Source organism: Sitophilus oryzae, unplaced genomic scaffold (genome assembly GCF_002938485.1).
Source record: "Sitophilus oryzae breed Bouriz unplaced genomic scaffold, Soryzae_2.0 scaffold_1429_pilon_pilon, whole genome shotgun sequence".
NCBI classification, from domain to species: Eukaryota; Metazoa; Arthropoda; class Insecta; order Coleoptera; family Curculionidae; genus Sitophilus; species Sitophilus oryzae.
Window position 1 is genome coordinate 1240420 of NW_022146092.1, and position 18537 is coordinate 1258956.

The following is an 18537-nucleotide window of genomic DNA, read 5'->3' on the forward strand; positions in this document are numbered from 1 at the left end:
CGTTTCTATCATTTTTGAATCTTTCTATAAGTAGTGTTAATTTTTAACAAGTTTTATGTCAGTTTTTAATAAATGACATCTATAGAGATTGGCCTCGCCAAAATTATCATCGATTATCATTCCCCAGTGTAGCCTAAGAACTTTATGTTTATGGGTAACCACAAAAGTAATAAGTCGCTCAGAGCGAGGCACAAGGTTTAGCGCACAAGGCCCATGGGATGTAACATATCTCTCTTAGAGTGAATTTCCTTCACTAGCATCTGAACTTCTCTGAAAATTTAGGAATAGTCTCGGATGAACAGTCAAACAGTTCCATCAAAACATCTAAGCTACAGAAGGGATTTTCAGAGAAACGGAATACAAGCATGTTGACAACTGTAGGAAGTACTGCTGGTTTTTGAAAAGAAATAGTTATACCACAGATTATACCTCAGGGTATAACTGGCAAACAAGTACCAAATAAATGTAAAAGTGATAAAAATGGGTGATGTTTGGATTTATGATGGGAGCTATAGGAATCCAAACATTCAAATATGCAAACATCCAAATATATTTGGATACAGGATGTCATTTTTTTAAGAATCAGCAGGAATGGAGCCAGAGCTCGAGAATTTTTCTTTTTTTTGCAGACCAGTGATATCAATACTGTAAATTGTTTTTTTAGCAAAAGAAACAAACTAAAGCTTTAAACTTGTCGATAGTTACACCCAACCATAAACCTAGCACTCTTTTATGCGCTATAATTTTCTTGTCCGAAGGCGATCAGTTCGGCACGCTCAACAGGCGACTTTGACAGTGGTAGGGGATTCCTCCTTGACCGACGTTGCCATATCGCGTTAAATTCCCGAGTGTTTGCTCTCAAAAACTAAACAGCTAAGTATTCGTGAGCTTTCTACAAATTTTATACAAAACACATAGGTAGTTAATTTTCAAACTACTTGATTTTTGCTTGAACTAGATATAGTCTGATTAACGATAGAATGCTGAATATGACATTGGCAATTCTTACCTTTCATTTTAATTTTTAAGTAAATTGAATTTTTATTTTGAATATTTGGAAATTTTTTTCTCAACTTTCGGATGTCGTTTGTTACAGTTATATAAATTTGCCTAACAAAGAAAAAAATACTTAACGTTTCGGAAAGTTTATCTCTTTCCGTCGTCGGAAGCAAAAAAAAATTAACAAAAGAAAAAAACTATTTAAAATATTTAAATTCAACTATTCGAGAACATTCTAGTTTTTTAAAAACAGATACGTCTACAAGAAACCGTTGACGTTCTGTTAAAATGACATTATATCATGTTAAACTTCAAAATTAACAATTACTACCTGATAACAATTACTTAATAAGGTAAAACCGAAAAGCCCCAAACGTTCTGTATGATTATTTTTAAATTTTACGTATGTTATGTTTACTTATGTTATTTTTATTTATGTTATGTTCTTTAAAATCAAAGATGCGATTGCCATACATTACTAACATCTACAGATGCATGAGTAATACATTTGTTTTTATTAGATTGTATTAAAAAAGCCTCTTTTATTGTTCTTTTAGAGGCTATCGCTTCTTTCATTATAATTTTGGCGTTATTAAAATTTATTCTGTGTCCCTGTGTCCCATGAATGCTGACAAAACTTAGGTTTGTAAAAATCTCTTTCTTAAATAATCTTTATGTTCTTTAATTCTAACATTTAAGGGCCTAGATGTTTCACTAATGTAAAATTTATCGCATTCCCATGGTATTTGGTATATTACATTTTTTGTTTGTTCTGTATTCATTGGTTTAGTATGTATATTGTTTTCCTATCCTCCTTATTTTTTTTCCGAAACGCCACGTATGTATGGAAGTTGTATACATATATTGTGTATTGTTATCATTGTGTCTATGATTTGGGGTTTGTATTTTGTTTAATGTTTTGTCAATAAAATATGGTGGATAGTCGTTTTTTATTAATGTATTTTTTATGTGGTTTATATATATCTCTGTTTAGTGAAATGTCGTATGAACATATTATTTTTGCCCTATCATATAAACTTTTTATAACAAAAACAAAACTTTTTTTTTCAAAATTCTCTGTTTAAACTGTTCGATACAAAATGTTTACACACGTTTTATAATCTGGGCCGTTGCTAGACTTTTGGCTGTCCTGTACAAATATGCAACTAAATAGTCTGCCGATTAAAAACTGCCTGTCAGCACATAGCCTAAGGCTACGCAATGCAATCAAATATTGGACCGATCGGCTCCATAAGAATGTCTTGTTTTCACTCTTGCAACTAAATAGTCGGCCGACGAAAAATTACATATCAGTGCTAACTTAATTATCTTTAAAATACTCACAAGAAAAAGGCAGAAAAATGCATGCTTTATTTAGAAATGTGGAATAATTACTTTTATTCAAATATGCTATAATTGTTTTGAGAAGTGTACATTGGAATAATATTTAATAAAAAAGGGAACAGCTAAAACGAAATACAAGGAATCAACAAAAGTAAAACAGTAAACTGCTTTCTCTGGATCTGGATTAAACTAACTAAAAAATCCACAAAACGGCCCATTTACAGTAGTCTACATAGTACCAAGTATAGCCCTCTACAGTTTTGAAATATGACAAAGGCCAATAAAAATGGAACTTAGATGAAGACGAGGTGTTTCATAGGAAAGGATGGAAATTGTGGTCGGAGAGACGGCAATAGCTGTAGAAAACCGCTATACATACAAAGAAATAAGTCTGTAATAAATTTTGTAAAATGTCTAATAATTGTACAATAAACGTCAATTTGTTTGACATGTACGCTTAGTCTTGGCCTATTATACAATAAGCCTAGTCGTATTCAGAGTCAAGACTGTCAAGACCTATTTTGTTAGAACTGATTTTTCAATAAACCTACGATATGTTGAGCCTCTTTAAATTGTTCGACAGATGTGGCAACGTTGACGCCATGAGTTTTGCCCGCCAAACTGAATAAACACGAAACATGGCTCCGGTACAACCAGTCGCGTTCTACGTACCGCTTTGGAGCGAGTCGCGCTTTCTTTGGTCGTCGTACGGACGGTTACCAGTTTTATAACCTCTCCGTTTGTTTACATTGGCTGTTTGTCTCTTATTTAGCTGTTTCCTGGCCATTTTAGTGTAGTTTCGGATGTGACCGATGTGGAAATTCGATAATGAACAGATCTGAAGAGACGATATTTATTATTGACAATAATAAAATGAATTTTCGCCATCGAAAATTAATACAAACATTTACTTGCGTCGTGTTATTGTTGTACAGTGTTCTTGTAGTGTATCAAACTTTTTATAGGAGTGTCAACAGTGCCGATAGGGTGTGTACCATTTATTTTATCTAATGGTTTTGAGAAACTTTGGAAATTGAATTGTTTGTAAATACCTAGTTTTAAATTAGTTATGTATGTAATCTAAAGTTGTGTTAGTTTGTGGTTACTATGGTTACAGTATCTATGTTTTGCGTTAAGAAGGCATGAAATACCTACTATTCATTAGCAAAATAAAAACACTAAATCACCACAATACACCAAAACACTTTTACTTTTACACTGGACGCGCGTTTCGCTAACCATGTTAGCATCATCAGTAGATGATTATAAACTTTTGAGTTATAAACTTTTGAGTTTATAATCATCTACTGATGATGCTAACATGGTTAGCGAAACGCGCGTCCAGTGTAAAAGTAAAAGTGTTTTGGTGTATTGTGGTGATTTAGTGTTTTTATTTTGCTGTGTAACACCAAAGGTTCCAACCCTCAACTGTAATACTATTCATTAGATAAATCTTTAATTTATAATTCTTCTGTTAGTTTTGTTTTGCTTTTTTTTGGTGTCTTTTTTATTTTTTCTGTTTATCATTAACAAGCTTGCTTTTATATCTTTATTATTATTATAAAGTTCAAGCTTGTTTTTTTTTCTATGAATAATTTTTAAATTATTATGCAGACGAAAAATTGTAAAAGTGAGATTAGTAGAGATACCTTGGTACCTACCTTCTTACATACATAGTACGTAGGTGTAACTTACAACTAAAATGTAGATACCGGTAGAGAGCATATTTATGTTTTGAAGGTTGGAGAATAGGATACAATAGATTAATTTATTATTACATGTACTCAGGATAATTCTGAGTATATTTTGTGTATATAGTTTGTAAGGTTTGTTTGTCTAGTACCTTTTAATCGAAACTTTTTGGCATACAGAGAATTACTTTTGGATTAGGTATATTAAAAAAAATATAAATTATTATAGAGAATTGCTGATTAAATAAAATAATTTTAATTATATCTATATACATTACATTATCACTAAAATAATGCCCGCTACAACAAATATCTTGAATTTTATTAATTAATAAATTTAGGGCAATTGCCATACTACTCTGGGCTTAGTTAGAAAATATGCCGCAATCCTATTTTTATAAAATATGGTGATTTCTCGAGGATTTGATTGAGCTGAACGGTTCCTCTATTGCTACTATTGTCAAAAAAAAAAGGAAATCATTTCAATTAGATATTGTTTTGGATACTTGGGTATACCACATGTAATAGGATGAGTAGAACGAGTCCGTAACAAAGATACACGATGTTTTGTAATCCAGGAAAAGGCGAAATGTAGAAGATCCAAAATAACACAAAATAAACTATAGGTAAATTTTAGGAATGATTAATTTTATAAGAATTTATAAGAGTGATGTTTTGTGTTTATTGTCTATTGCGGCGTTGACGGATAAAATAGAAGAATGCACAAAACTTTAAAAGGTACTGTAATGAAATAGGCAGCAATAATCCAGTAGGTATGTAATAACACAGTATACAAGGAAGAATTCATTTTTGGCAAGGTTCATAAGCAGTCTTCGAAATTTGAATAGGAATATAAATCGATATTGCCAACTTAATGGATATCTTCACAAAGTGAAGCTAAATAGCCAGGGTTTTGCTTACTTGAGGATGTGAAGAAGAAGACGATACGGTTCAACATGTACTTATTGAGTGGTTATCCCTATCGTCAATCAGAGAGTCCATTCTGGGTGAAGTTCGGTCTATTGTGGCATGGAAAGATGAAATAATGTGGTTCAGTAACCAAGGAACATAGTGTTCAAGGAACACAGAGCTGTTTAGAACAACACTCAATAAGAACATCATAGCCAAAATGATCGCCAATATTTGAAACGAATTAGAAGAAACTTGAAATAGAAGAATTCAAAGTTCTCCTACGTTTAAGAGAAAATCCGAATTACTTTTAATAGCCAATCAATTATTTTTGCAAAACGGAATCAACATTATAAACTGACAATTCTACCGTATTTTTTTTCAAACTTGTAAAATTAGCTTAGGTATATACCTAATTGTCAGGGGCGTAAGTATACAGGAATTTTATTTTAGGGGAGGCCCAAATTAAAAGTAATATGGAATTTGGTTCTTAGGGCGCCATTTTTAACCCAAATTTACAATTTTTAGGGGGGGGGGGTAGCCTCACGGGCCCCCTCTGTATCCGCCGCTGCTAATCGTAGTGAGAATTTATAATATCAAATATCAAATGATCAAATAATTCCAATAACATAACATAAAATAACATAACAACTTAAAAAAAAATGATCACATCAATTGACTAAAAATTCTGTTTATCTATCTCAATTTGCAAGAATTATAGAGATAAGATAAACATTATTTAGATAACAGTGCAGCTCAATTCAATATAGCCATTAGATTAATCTTCAATTATTCTTAACCGAGTTCTTAACTAACTCGAAAATTGAAAATATCACAACAAAGAAAATTCAGGATTAATTCTACATACTCCTACTACATTCACTAAGTGGATATAATTATCTATAATATAAGTAGAAGGAAATAATTATCTAAGTTGAAATGCGACGACGGTAACATATGAAGCGGAATTGTATGGATACTAATCTTTAGATGTTTGAAATCAAACAAAACAATCAATAGTTTGTGTGGTAAAGTAATAGATATGTCATGTCATTAATGATAGATTTCTTCAGATATCTTGACTTAAAAGTAGATAATTTCCAGATGTATAATAAATAAAATGATGTATTGTCTATGTCTATACATAAAGGATGATAGCACAACTGTAAATTAGGTACTATTGAATAGTTACTTTCAACTATGCTTAACTAATTCTACGATTTAAAGAAATAAAAACGAAACGCTCGAAATATCGTTATCTATCTTTTTCGTAAAAAGACGATGGGTACATAATTCACTGTCAGCCGAGTGACAAATCTACAGGATGTTTCTCAAAGTGTTGGAATTATCTTGGCTGACATTAAAACATCTCGCGGTGTGTCTTGGTCGGCCGCCAGAATCAGAAGAATGTCTGCAGGCATTTGAATCTCGAAATTCCCCGATCGTAGGACATTTGTCTACATCTGAGGAGCGCGCATTCGCTAGCCGACTGTATTAATTACTTTTTTACCTAATAAAGGATCGGTATCTTTCCACCATAAACTTTTTTTGTCTAATGATAAATATAGGTAGGACCTAGGGCGGCGCTAAATTAATTAGATTTCGCTTTAAGGCGTAAAAGTTTCTATTCGAGTGTTGTTCTCGATGTAAACTGGTTTCTGTGGTTAACGTTTTGGTTACGAGTTGTAATGATAATTATCGCGCCAAAACTCTATATTAGTATATTTCCTTCCATAAAACAAATGTTTAGCTATTTATTATTTGTCGTTGTAAGAACAACTTTCAATTTAGGATAAGCACATAAAACATATTACGATGTATTGTTGGTGCATTCTGTATTATGAACATTAAAATATGTTTTAGAGATGTTTGGAATTTGCATGCTTCTCCCTTCTCATACTATCTACATCTACATCTACAAAGTTATATGTCCAATTTCGACATCGCATTTAAATTCCTTATTTACATACACACTTGTTATATGCTTCCAGAGCATATCTGGTTGCAGATACATTTTGTCATGGGTTTTGTATTTATCACATAATTTTTAATACAGAATCTTGATATTATAAATCGTGTAAGTAGCTTTTTATCTTCAATTTTTATTGTAATTTATTTCAATTATAATTTATACGAAAAACTGTGTGTTTGAAATTTTTTGTTGTTTTTGAGGAATCATTTCTTTATACGAGGCATGTTTTTTAAGTAAGTACCGTTTTGGAATTAAAAAAAAACGTGCAAAGATATCGCAATAATTTTATTTTTACATGAAAGCCTGTACCTTAATCTACTTTTCTACATAATTTCCGTGAATATTGAGGCACTTGTCATAACGTGGCACCAGTTTTTCAATACCCTCCTCATAAAATTCTGCCGCCTACTGGTTAACCACTGTATCACAACTGTTTTGACTTCGTTATCGTCTTGAAGACGCTGACCGCCCAGGTGTTTCTTCAAGTGCAGGAATAAATGGTAGTCCCTGGGCGCCAGATCAGGGCTGTATGGAGGATGATCTAGAGTTTCCCATTTAAAAGATTTGATGAGATCTTTGATGCGATTAGCCACATGTGGACGGGCATTGTCATGCAGCAAAACAATACCCTTACTCAACTTGCCACGTCTTTTGTTTTGGATTGCACGGCGCAGATTGTTCAATGTCTCACAATAAGACATTGATTGTCTCATTACGAGGCAGAAACTCCACTAGCAATACTCCCTTTCTGTCCCAAAAAACTGTGCACATGATTTTCCGGGCAGAAATTGTTTGCTTAAACTTCACTGTTTTGGGTGATGATGAATGTCGCCATTCCATGGACTGTTGTTTCGATTCTGGTGTGACGTAGGCCACCCATGTTTCGTCACCAGTAACAATTTTGTCTAAAAAATCTTCACCTTCATTGTGGTACTGCTCAAGGAAAGTCAATGCACTGCCTAAACGTTGGGTTTTGTGCAAATCCGTCAACATTTTCGGAACCCAACGTGAACACAATTTCCGGTAATTCAAGTTCTCGGTCACAATGCGATACAAAACACTACGAGAACGTTGAGGAAAGTAGTCGCACAATGACGAAATTGTAAAGCGTCTGTTTTCTTTCACCTTTTCGTACACTTTCTGCACCAAATCTTCATTAACGACCGAATATATTGGACACATAGTATATATTGGACACTGGTCAATTGGTGAACATTCCACCAAAATGGGTTTCCCTTTTAACGAGGTTTGCAGAAGCTGCAAGAACTCTGGAAAATAATGGCAAAACTACATTTATTATGACTTTGTCTGCTATGGGACCCGGAATTGTTTCCACGGATAATAACCACGGAATAACCACAAACTACAAACTAACACTTGACAATCCAATTGTACCACCCTGGAGATAGAGTCTCAGAGTGGTTGGTATCAAAACTGCAATCCTGCTAATTCGGGTTCGACAAGCGGTCGTATTCGCCACACATATACCAACTAAAACTAATATTTTTGACAATCTTTATCATTTGTTATTTACCTATTATGCACAATAATTACTAATAAAAATTAAGCAATTTTCTATAAATTTTGTCCAGTCTGCTTATGACGGTATTTTAATAAACTTTCTTTGTCTAGTCAATAATTGTCTTTGATGCCGCCAATCTATTACAGTAAACCCATAACTGTAACAGGAACATTTTTTTCAGAATCTTAGCAGGAAGCACAATCCCTAATTACGTCAGTAATTAACGTAATTACAGTACACAGTGCAGGAAAATAATAGCAAACGAACGACTATTTTTACTTATCTTATTCTATCTTTATTCTTTTCTTTTTCAGCGCGGCATTAAATTAATTAGGTGTTCGTTAAAAGCATGTTAAATTTTCTTGTTCTGATTGTTAAATTTTACTTTATTATTTAATATATATGTTGCTGTTATCAATTTATATATCTGAAAATTTGTATGTAATGGCTCTTTATATATGTATATTTATATTAATTTATTCTACTTTGATTTCCCTGTCCCGTGTATAGGTAACAAGCCCTAATTTGAATAATAATCATCTGATAAGATCTCACTGAAACTCTAAATAGATATAGTATAGTTATGTACTTTGCTTATGAAAATGTCGAAAAGTGCCATTATTTATTAAAATTTTAAAAAATATTACTTGAGCACACTTGAGTAAGTTTTTCAGTTTAAAATTTTTATGTACCCGGGTACTTTTTCTCAATATTTCGATTATTTTGTCAGTCCCTGAATATTAGAGATGCCACGAATAGTGATTTTTAGCGGAATACCAAATATTTGTATGACCAAATATTTGGTATTAGGCATGTTAATATTTATTTATTATTAGGCCGAATCGCCGAATATTAGTTGCGATAGGTGTTGTGTGTTCCCCTTTCTTGAGTTAAAACGAGTTTATAACTCATCATACAATCTCAGGGCTTTGGCAAAAGCCAGTATTTGAGACACTCAGTGGTATGATAAGGTGTTCTGGTGGGTTCAATTTTCCCCACAGAATCTGTATTCACCGTTGTCTGTTAGATTCAATCTAATGCGGTGTTCGTAGAGGAGACAATGTCCTGTTAAAAACCCCGTGACAATCCTAAGTTCGTTCTTACTTAAACCAAGGAAAATCTTTGATTTCTCTCGGTTGTAAGTCTTGAGAAATTTGTTCGACCATCTTAAATCGTTGAAGAATTCCTATTCCAGGTTACGAATGGAGTCTTCCAGGTTCTTGAGTTCTGCTTTAAGATGGTTTCCACTTGGGAAGCAGAGCGGTTCCGGTCCAGCTAGTGGAATTTTCGCTCCTATTCTAGCTAGATCGTTTGCTTTTTCACTTCTAGCCCCCCCTCTCTGGCATCCATAGTAGTAGGCCTTTACTTCTCTGTCTAATTTGATCCATCCCACTGTATTAACTTATATTTAGGTCTTAGAACTCGGTAGCCGTAGACTATCACATTTATAGAGAACCAATACTAATTACTTTAAATCAAACACGCTCAATATAGATAATTTGCACTTGTTTAACGATTACGATATCTCTTTTGCAGGTCGACAACAAAAACAATAAGGTGTTTGTAAAGAAGCACGTTTACGAGCGTACACTAGCCCAAGAACCGTCCTTGAATGACGCGTACGGTATCTCGATGTCCACCGACAGCCCATCGGCTACGGCCACGGTCAAACCACCCACTGTCACTCTCGACGACGTATTCATCAGCGTTAAAACCACCAGAAATTACCACAACAGCCGACTGCCGATTATACTGAAGACGTGGTTTCAGCTAGCGAAAAAACAGGTAAAAACCTCGTAATTACTCCTATTAAAAAGTCGATTAAGGATAATGAGAGAGCAAAGCATTTTTTTTCCAGATTGAAATATTTTAATTAATACAGTATGGTAACCTGGCGGTTCTTAATTAATATATTATACAGGGGATTCTGCTTTCAATTCGCTTGCCTTTTAAGGCGAGACGGGTTGTTATTTAAGATCTGTTATTTTAGAACTGTCACTTAGAAATAGCGGTTTGTAACAGTTATCACTTCCAAAAAATAACTGAAGAAAATAATACAACTCACAGTAGTGTCTCGCGCCATGAAATGTTATCATGATCGTAAAAGTTTCTTTAAAAAAACTGGGGGAAACAATTCATTAGCGAAATACCAAGCCTTTTTAAAGATATAGGTGTCTTATTTGAATCTTTGATTGGAAATGTGCTCTCTTAAAGTATATTTCTAGTAGCTTTTTTCCTCTCCGTTTCATACAAAGTTTCACTAAAATACAATCCCTCTTTTGCCAGAAATTGCTTATCAGTGTTCAGTGATAAGCAACGCCTATTGTATTTTTAATTTATGTTTTTAGAGGTCGAATTTATTTTACTAGTATCTTTTCACTTTTGTAACTGATTTGTTATGATAAAATTTTTGTTTTCAAAATTTGTTGTATTTGCAAATGATATATTCTGCTCCAATTAAAATATAATTACTCAAATATCGCCCAGGAAAAATTACCAAATAATAAATTGTTTTTGAAAAATATAGATTTTTAGGTAAATTAATATTTTCACGATTTTATTTAAGCTTTGCTTGATGAAGTCAGTGACCGTAAATTTAATTACTTTTAGAGCTTTACCTGAAATGGTTATACATAAAATGTTTTTGAAATTTTTATGGATAAAGGAAATATAAATATTATTTTTCACTAGTTCTATATTACAGTTTTCATCTCACTGATATATGTGTTCGCTTCATGTCACTAACTGGGTTTTTAGATGCTCTTCCTCATTATTTTTTTTGATTAGACACAGAGCCACTAAAAAAATAGTTTACTATATTATTATTGAAATGTAATTATCAATTGAACTATAATATGTAATATCAAGTTTGGTAACATATAGGTACCATTAATGAATACACTTGAGTTATACCAATTATTGTTCCACACCAATTATTAACAGACGCAAATAAATAGAAAGATTGTTTTTCTCAATTCAAATTTCAATAGTCAAAAAGAGCAGGTATGTCACTGTATGAAATGTAATTTTTTTTATATTTTTCACGAGGGGTAAACCGCTGATAAATTTCTGTACACTAATTAATACCACGAATAATGCCAAAAATGCCAACTAATACCACGATTCATACTACTAATACCAAATAATGCTAACATCTTGTACAGGGTGGGTCAAATTGAACGCTTTTAAAGGGAAACACCCATTTCTATAGGATATAATAATATAATATAAACTAATGTCGGTATAGGGTCCCCTATATCTTTTTAATTCATTGAAATGAATTTAAATTTGCCTTTCTAATTATATAGCATACTAATATTTAATTATTGATATTTTGCTCGATTCCTCTTTGAAGATATAGAGTTTTTAATAATTCGCCCACTTTGAATAAGTAGGCTTTGAACGGCGCCGGCTGTAATTCAAAAAAAAATTCTAGCTGTGAGCAGCAACAAAAAATAATGTTTAAACTATATTTAACAACATCAACACATTTAAACTAAATCGAATAATAATAAAAATAAATAGCAAACCAAGACATGAGATTTCTCTACAGGTGTTCGACATGTCGATCGTCTTCTGTTTATGGACAGACGGGACCATTTTTGAACATTTCTCGCGAGATTCATTAACTCAATGCGGGTGAAAGATACCCTCGCATAACCGCTAAGTCCTTCTAATTCTTGTCTAGATACTGGCAATTTAAAAATAAGAATCTTTATTCTTCCACAAAGATAAAAATCCAAAGTCCGGCGACCTCGGCTGACTCGACGGCCAACGGCTGAGATCTTGGTTAGTTATTCAATTATTCTCGAAATTGGCTGCAAAAATTTGCTGATAACTGGCGTTCTGAAGCGGTGCCTTTTTGGTCTTGCTGGAAAGATATATCAATAAGGGGTCCAAAGCCTACTAGTTAAAAGTGGCTAACTTTCAAAAAAACTGTATTTCGAAGGGGACTCTAACAAAATATAAAGTGTGCTATATTTTTGGAAATGTAATTTTTAGTTATTTTCAGTTAATTAAAAATATACAGGGTGTCCCTAATAAAAAATCAATTTTTCTGTTGATAACCCTTAAATTATTAATTTTTAAAAAAATATACTTAAAACATTAAATTCTACGTAAAAAGGTGCTTTGGAAATGTTTTCATAAAAATACAAAAATTTCCATAGCACAAAAGTTACAGCGATTTGTTAAAAATGCACATTTTTTAAAAACACCCCGTAACTCCGAAACGGTAACAGATATCGATGTGCGGTTTTCATCATCACGTTTTTGATAAAAATTGAGCTCCAGACACCGATATTAGTTCTATCTCCTGTAGAAAAGGGTGTTGTCCCTTTAAAAGTATCCAATTTGACCCACCCTGTACACCAAAATATACCAGCGGTTAACCCCTCTATTTTTCATAAATATGAGTTTTTTTATTAATTGTGAGTTTTTGATAAAAATTTTACTAAATCTGATAGTAATGACAAATCGGACAAATGTCTCTTAGAAAATGCCATTTTAAACGATTTTTACTGTAAATAATGCACATATATCGGAAATATAAATATAGAGGTAAAAAAATATGTAGTTGTCAGCATTTCTATCAATGGTAAATTTGTAAAACGATATTACAACAGGTTTGTTTACATCGATTAAATATTTGCACAATATTTACGATAAATAAATCCTAGCGGTGAATATCGTAATTTTATTACAATATGATTGCTGTATTATTGAGCCACTTTCCACATTCGTAAAAATCCACTCTAGAATTTTTTTTTCTTATTGTTTTCTTTGTATTTTTTCAACTAAACCTCTATTATTTTTCGCTGTCAGTTGTTTCTTCATAATTTTTGCGTTGGTAAAATCTATTCTGTGCTCTGTGTCCCATGGATGCTGAAAAATCTTAGCGAAAATCGCTCTTTCAATATTCTTTATGTTATGTTTTTTTATAAACTAACTTGCTTGGATATTAGCCGCATATGCAATTTTAAACAAAAAAAACTATATAACTTTACTTTTTTCGTAAAATATGTAAATTTACCATGTTTGTATAACATATGATCGAAACAAATAATCGCTGTCATTTCATATGTAAAATGTTATGGGAAACGGCAATCAATCGTCATTTCCAAGCCAATTTAATGCTGTTTTTTATCGTATCAACATTTAAATCTATTTTTTTTGTAGAACATTTAACGTTTTTTCAAACCCTTTTTATATTATACTTTTCACTCTTAGCTATCTGTTGCTTCTGCTGTTGTACTTAAAGCTCCAAGGAAAACATCCTTCAACAAGAATATCAATGGTTACATTATGTTCTTAGGAAAGATCGGGATTTTCCTTGCAAATCGAGATATTGTTAAGCAAAATAGAGTCAGAAATAACTCATTGTTGGCTGGTTTAGAATCGAAAGAATTTTTTCCAGGGATATAGAATTCTGCGGTAAAAAGCTGCTTAGATAGATCTGAAATCCTTTTGCGAAGGGGAACGTTTACAAAAAGTCAAAAATATAATAAAAAATTTCGGAAGCGATCGTGTGGGAATTGGATGTTGGAACGGTGAAAGAATAAAGGAGGAAAAATGTGATATCGGGAAAAAGTTGTATTATTGGAAATAAATGAAATTACTTTTTTTCCAAAAAAATTGTGATACGATTATTTGCGATCCGGCAATAGGACGAATTTTATCTCTCTTTGTTATATGTCATTAGTCGAATTGTATGGATATTAAATTATATCTACCGGGTGTTTCTCAAAAGTGGCTCACCCTTATAACTTTTATTTTTTCAGATAAAAAAACGGCAAATAGTTCATTAGTATATGACATAATGACCACAACATATGATTTTTAAATGACATCCTCGATATTTTTTTACTTTATTCGATAGAAAGTGTTACTCTGAATAGAATGACCATATTATATGTCAACCTTTGACATTCTCGCTTTAAAAAAATCGTATTTTAAATTTCAATCTAGAGTACCACCCATGGCTGTGTTAAAACACTAATTTTTAATCAAGGGGCCCTGGAAAAATAGATCTGATAGTTAAACGTTTGTCGTGTCTTGTTCTGGTCTGTTAAAAAATGCCCAAATCGAATTTTTAATGATAACTCATTTTTTTTTAATAGAACGAGGGAGGCTCATTAGCAAATTTGGAAAAAATCATTTTTTTCCAAATTTCCCCACTAGTAGATATAAAAAGCATTTTTGGTAAACTCTGTCTCAAATAGTTTGTGAAAAATAAAATTAATTTTCTTAAAAAGGTCCGATTAAATTTATATCTCCGAAACTAAAGTTCCAAGAAAAGTCGTAATATATCTACAAATTCATTTACCCACTAGTAGATATAAAAAGCATTTTTGGTAAACTCTGTCTCAAATAGTTTCTGAAAAATAAAATTAATTTTCTTAAAATGGTCCGATTAAATTTATATCTCCGAAACTAAAGTTCCAAAAAAGTCGTAATATATCTACAAATTCATTTACCCACTAGTAGATATAAAAAACATTTCTGGTAAACTCTGTCTCAAATAGTTTCTGAAAAATGAAATTAATTTTCTTAAAAAGGTCCGATTAAATTTATATCTCCGATACTAAAGTTCTAAGAAAAGTCGTAATATATCTACAAATTCATTTATCCACTAGTAGATATAAAAAGCATTTTTGGTAAACTGTGTCTCAAATAGTTTCTGAAAAATAAAATTAATTTTCTTAAAAAGGTCCGATTAAATTTATATCTCCGAAACTAAAGTTCCAAGAAAAGTCGTAATATATCTACAAATTCATTTACCCACTAGTAGATATAAAAAGCATTTTTGGTAAACTCTGTCTCAAATAGTTTCTGAAAAATAAAATTAATTTTCTTAAAAAGGTCCGATTAAATTTATATCTCCGAAACTAAAGTTCCAAGAAAAGTCGTAATATATCTACAAATTCATTTACCCACTAGTAGATATAAAAAGCATTTTTGGTAAACTCAACTTGGCCTTTATAGATATGGCACTAAAAATTGAAATTTAAATGCTATTGTTTTTTAAATTCAAAATGTCAATTCCATATGATGTGTCATTCTGTTCAGAATGTCATTTTCATCAAATGAAATAAAAAATACAGAGGGTGTCATTTAAAAATCAAAAATCGTAGTCATTTCCGGTGAAACAGGAAGTGACGGAAAACAACTGAATACATCAATGAACTCTAATTTATGTCATATACCTATACTAACACAAAATTTCTTTTTTTAGCCGAAAAAATAAAAATTTCTCTGGCTGAGCCACTTTTGAGAAGTACCCGGTTTATATAGAGTATACATGAATAAGTTTATTCGTCTGGTCATTTTTCAATAAGGATTTATACCTATATTTAAAAAAAATAAAATTGTTGTGTGGATATCACTAACCAAATTCTTTTGAGTAGAAACTAAACAGGTTTATTATACTTATTATATACAGAATGTTGAAAAAGTTGGATTAGGTTAGGTTAGTTAACATTTTTTTCTGTTAGACTAATTTTGAAATATTTTGTTAGCTTATTAGTCTTTTAGTGTAACAGTTAGTATAGAATTTTTTTCTTTAATTTTTTTCCACATTAAGCAATCAACAAAGAAAAACAATATTCACTATTAATAATCAAGGAGTATTAAAATGTATAGTACGTAAGTTATCATTCATTTACAAATCCTTGGCATGCATACGCGCTTAAATTCATTCACACAAATTCTAAATGTAATATTAAGTGGCTTTGCTTGCAGTGGAGAATATTAATGTTTGCGATTCCAAATACCTCCAAGCTAATAGTGCATATCCGTCACAGTTGATGTCAACCTTTTAGAGATACTGTAAAGAAAAGGCGTAACTAATATGAACCATTTAGGTAATATCATCACAAACCACTTTCACCTACGTTATATATATTGTATGTGGTATATTATTATACAGGGTGGTCCAAACTGTATTCCGGAAACTTTGGCAGCGTATTCCACAGATAAAAATAAGTAAAAAAGTTCCTGTAAATGTAAAATGTTTAGTTTCGGAGATACAGGGTGTAGAAGTTTCATTTTTATTTCGATTTTTTTTTCAAATAATTTGCGAAGTTCCGTCAATATTTGGATAAAAATTGGTGTCTGAGAGTTTTTTGACCTAAGAAATTTGATTTTGATGTCAATATGACTATTACTTGTAGAGGGCGCCACCTACATATTTTTAAACTAGTGTGAAAAGTAATAACTTTTCGTTCGTACCTGTATAAAACTACTGAGTAAAAAATTATATGTTTACGACATTTTTTATGTCTCTTGGTAAAAATCGCTACGAATAATGGTTCTCGAGATATGATTTAGAATTATCAATACCTGTCATCATTGACATAAATTAAACATGTTGACTAAATAGTGATTAGACTGAAATCATAAATTTGAAATGTTTTTGTGTCAAAAGTTCAACAGAAACAGTTTTATCATCATTTTTTCGAAGCAAAATGTATGATTTATTTAAAAAAATAAAAAGTTCCCAAATTTAGCATTTCAGTCAAATAACTATCTACTCAACATGTTTATTTTTTGTCAATAATGACGTGTATTGACTATTTCCATTCTAAATATCTTGAGAACGGTTGTAGTGATTTTAACCAAGAGACATTTTTTATATAAAAAATCACAGAAATGTATATTTTTCACTCAGTAGTTTTATACAGGTACGGACGAAAAGTTATTACTCTTCAAAACAGGTAAAACACAGGCCTGTGTGGTGGTGCATACATAAACATAGGTGGCGTCTCCTACAAATAGGAGTCATATTGACATCAAAATCAATTTTAGGTCTGTTCTCAGAAGAATCCCTCACTAGTCAGCACGTTTTTTATTGGTTAAAATGCGTAGAAACCTGATTGTTAGTCTGGTTTCCACACATTTCAACCAATAAGAAACGCGCTGACTAGTCAGGGATTCTTTTGAGAACAGACCTTTTTTCATGTCAAAAAACTCTCAGACACCAATTTTCGTCCAAATATAGACGTTACTTCAGAAATTATTTGGAATAAACCGAAATAAAAATGAAAGTTCTGCACGCTGATGTATCTCCGAAACTAAGCATTTTAGGACATACATTTATACGAACTTTTTTACTTATTTTTATCTGCAGAATATGCTGCCGAAGTTTCCGGAATATAGTGCGGACCAACCGGTATATGTATGTGTTGTGTCATATTATAAGAATACTACAGCGATCTTGTACACAAAAATGATTACATTTTAGATTAGCCAAAATTTCCACCCTTGCTGAACCTTACACCCTACAATACAATACAGTTATGTTTAGAAATCTAAAAAAATATGATTGCTTTCGTAGATAATTTGAAAAACCCGCATTTTGCTTGTATGTGTTTTAATAAAAATTGACAATAGAGAGCGTCTGTAATGTTCTGTGGTAATCTTTAATGGCGGCAGTACCTACAGACCCTCCGAAGCAACCGATATGGTCTTGGGACGAGTAAACTCTTCATTCAAGAAAATATGGTTATCGGTGTACTTCTTTATATAAATTTTAAATTAATTATCGTAATTTAAAACCCAACTATTTTTTAGCTGGAAAGAACCAACTCTTTTATTTGTTTATGTTAATACTTGGTGACAAAATAAAAAGATTTTATAGATTTGCAAATAAAACGGGCGGTTATGCTAATAGAACTCGAAGAAACCGTATAAATATTACCGTTGAATTCGTAATGAAATTACGTTTAAGTCACAGCCAGGTCGTTAAACCATGTAAAGGCATTTCTGATGTTTTGATATCTTTATTATTTCGAAATCGTACGTTTGAGAATACCATTTGACATTGGCGCGTGTAGCGCATATCAAATTGACGCCTGACGGATTTACGGTATCGGAAAACAGACAACTACTATTATTTATGGGTACTGTTTTGTGTATTCCTCTGTATTAATTTAGTTGTTTCGAATGACATGTATTAAGTGACGTAACTGACTCTCTCTAGAGTTCGTATAGGGTAATGGCATACTGGTTGGCGAATATTAAATTAAAAATGTGCTATACTTCATTATTTGTTAAAATTCTCTCAAAAAAAGAGATTAGTAACCAGACAGTCGTCATAAAGT

General features: G+C 31.9%; 1 protein-coding gene across 1 annotated transcript in view; it reads left to right on the plus strand.

The window, feature by feature from the left end:
- Positions 1 to 2974: 2974 nt before the first annotated feature.
- The window catches only part of LOC115876239 (fringe glycosyltransferase), a gene marked incomplete at its 3' end in the record, with an annotated part of 299652 nt that continues 284089 nt past the window's right edge, over positions 2975 to 18537 (plus strand). Inside the window, exons 1-2 of the mRNA XM_030891943.1 lie at positions 2975 to 3330; positions 9974 to 10222. Coding sequence (XP_030747803.1) covers positions 3172 to 3330; positions 9974 to 10222 — 408 coding nt within the window. The remainder of the gene's footprint in view (positions 3331 to 9973; positions 10223 to 18537) is intronic.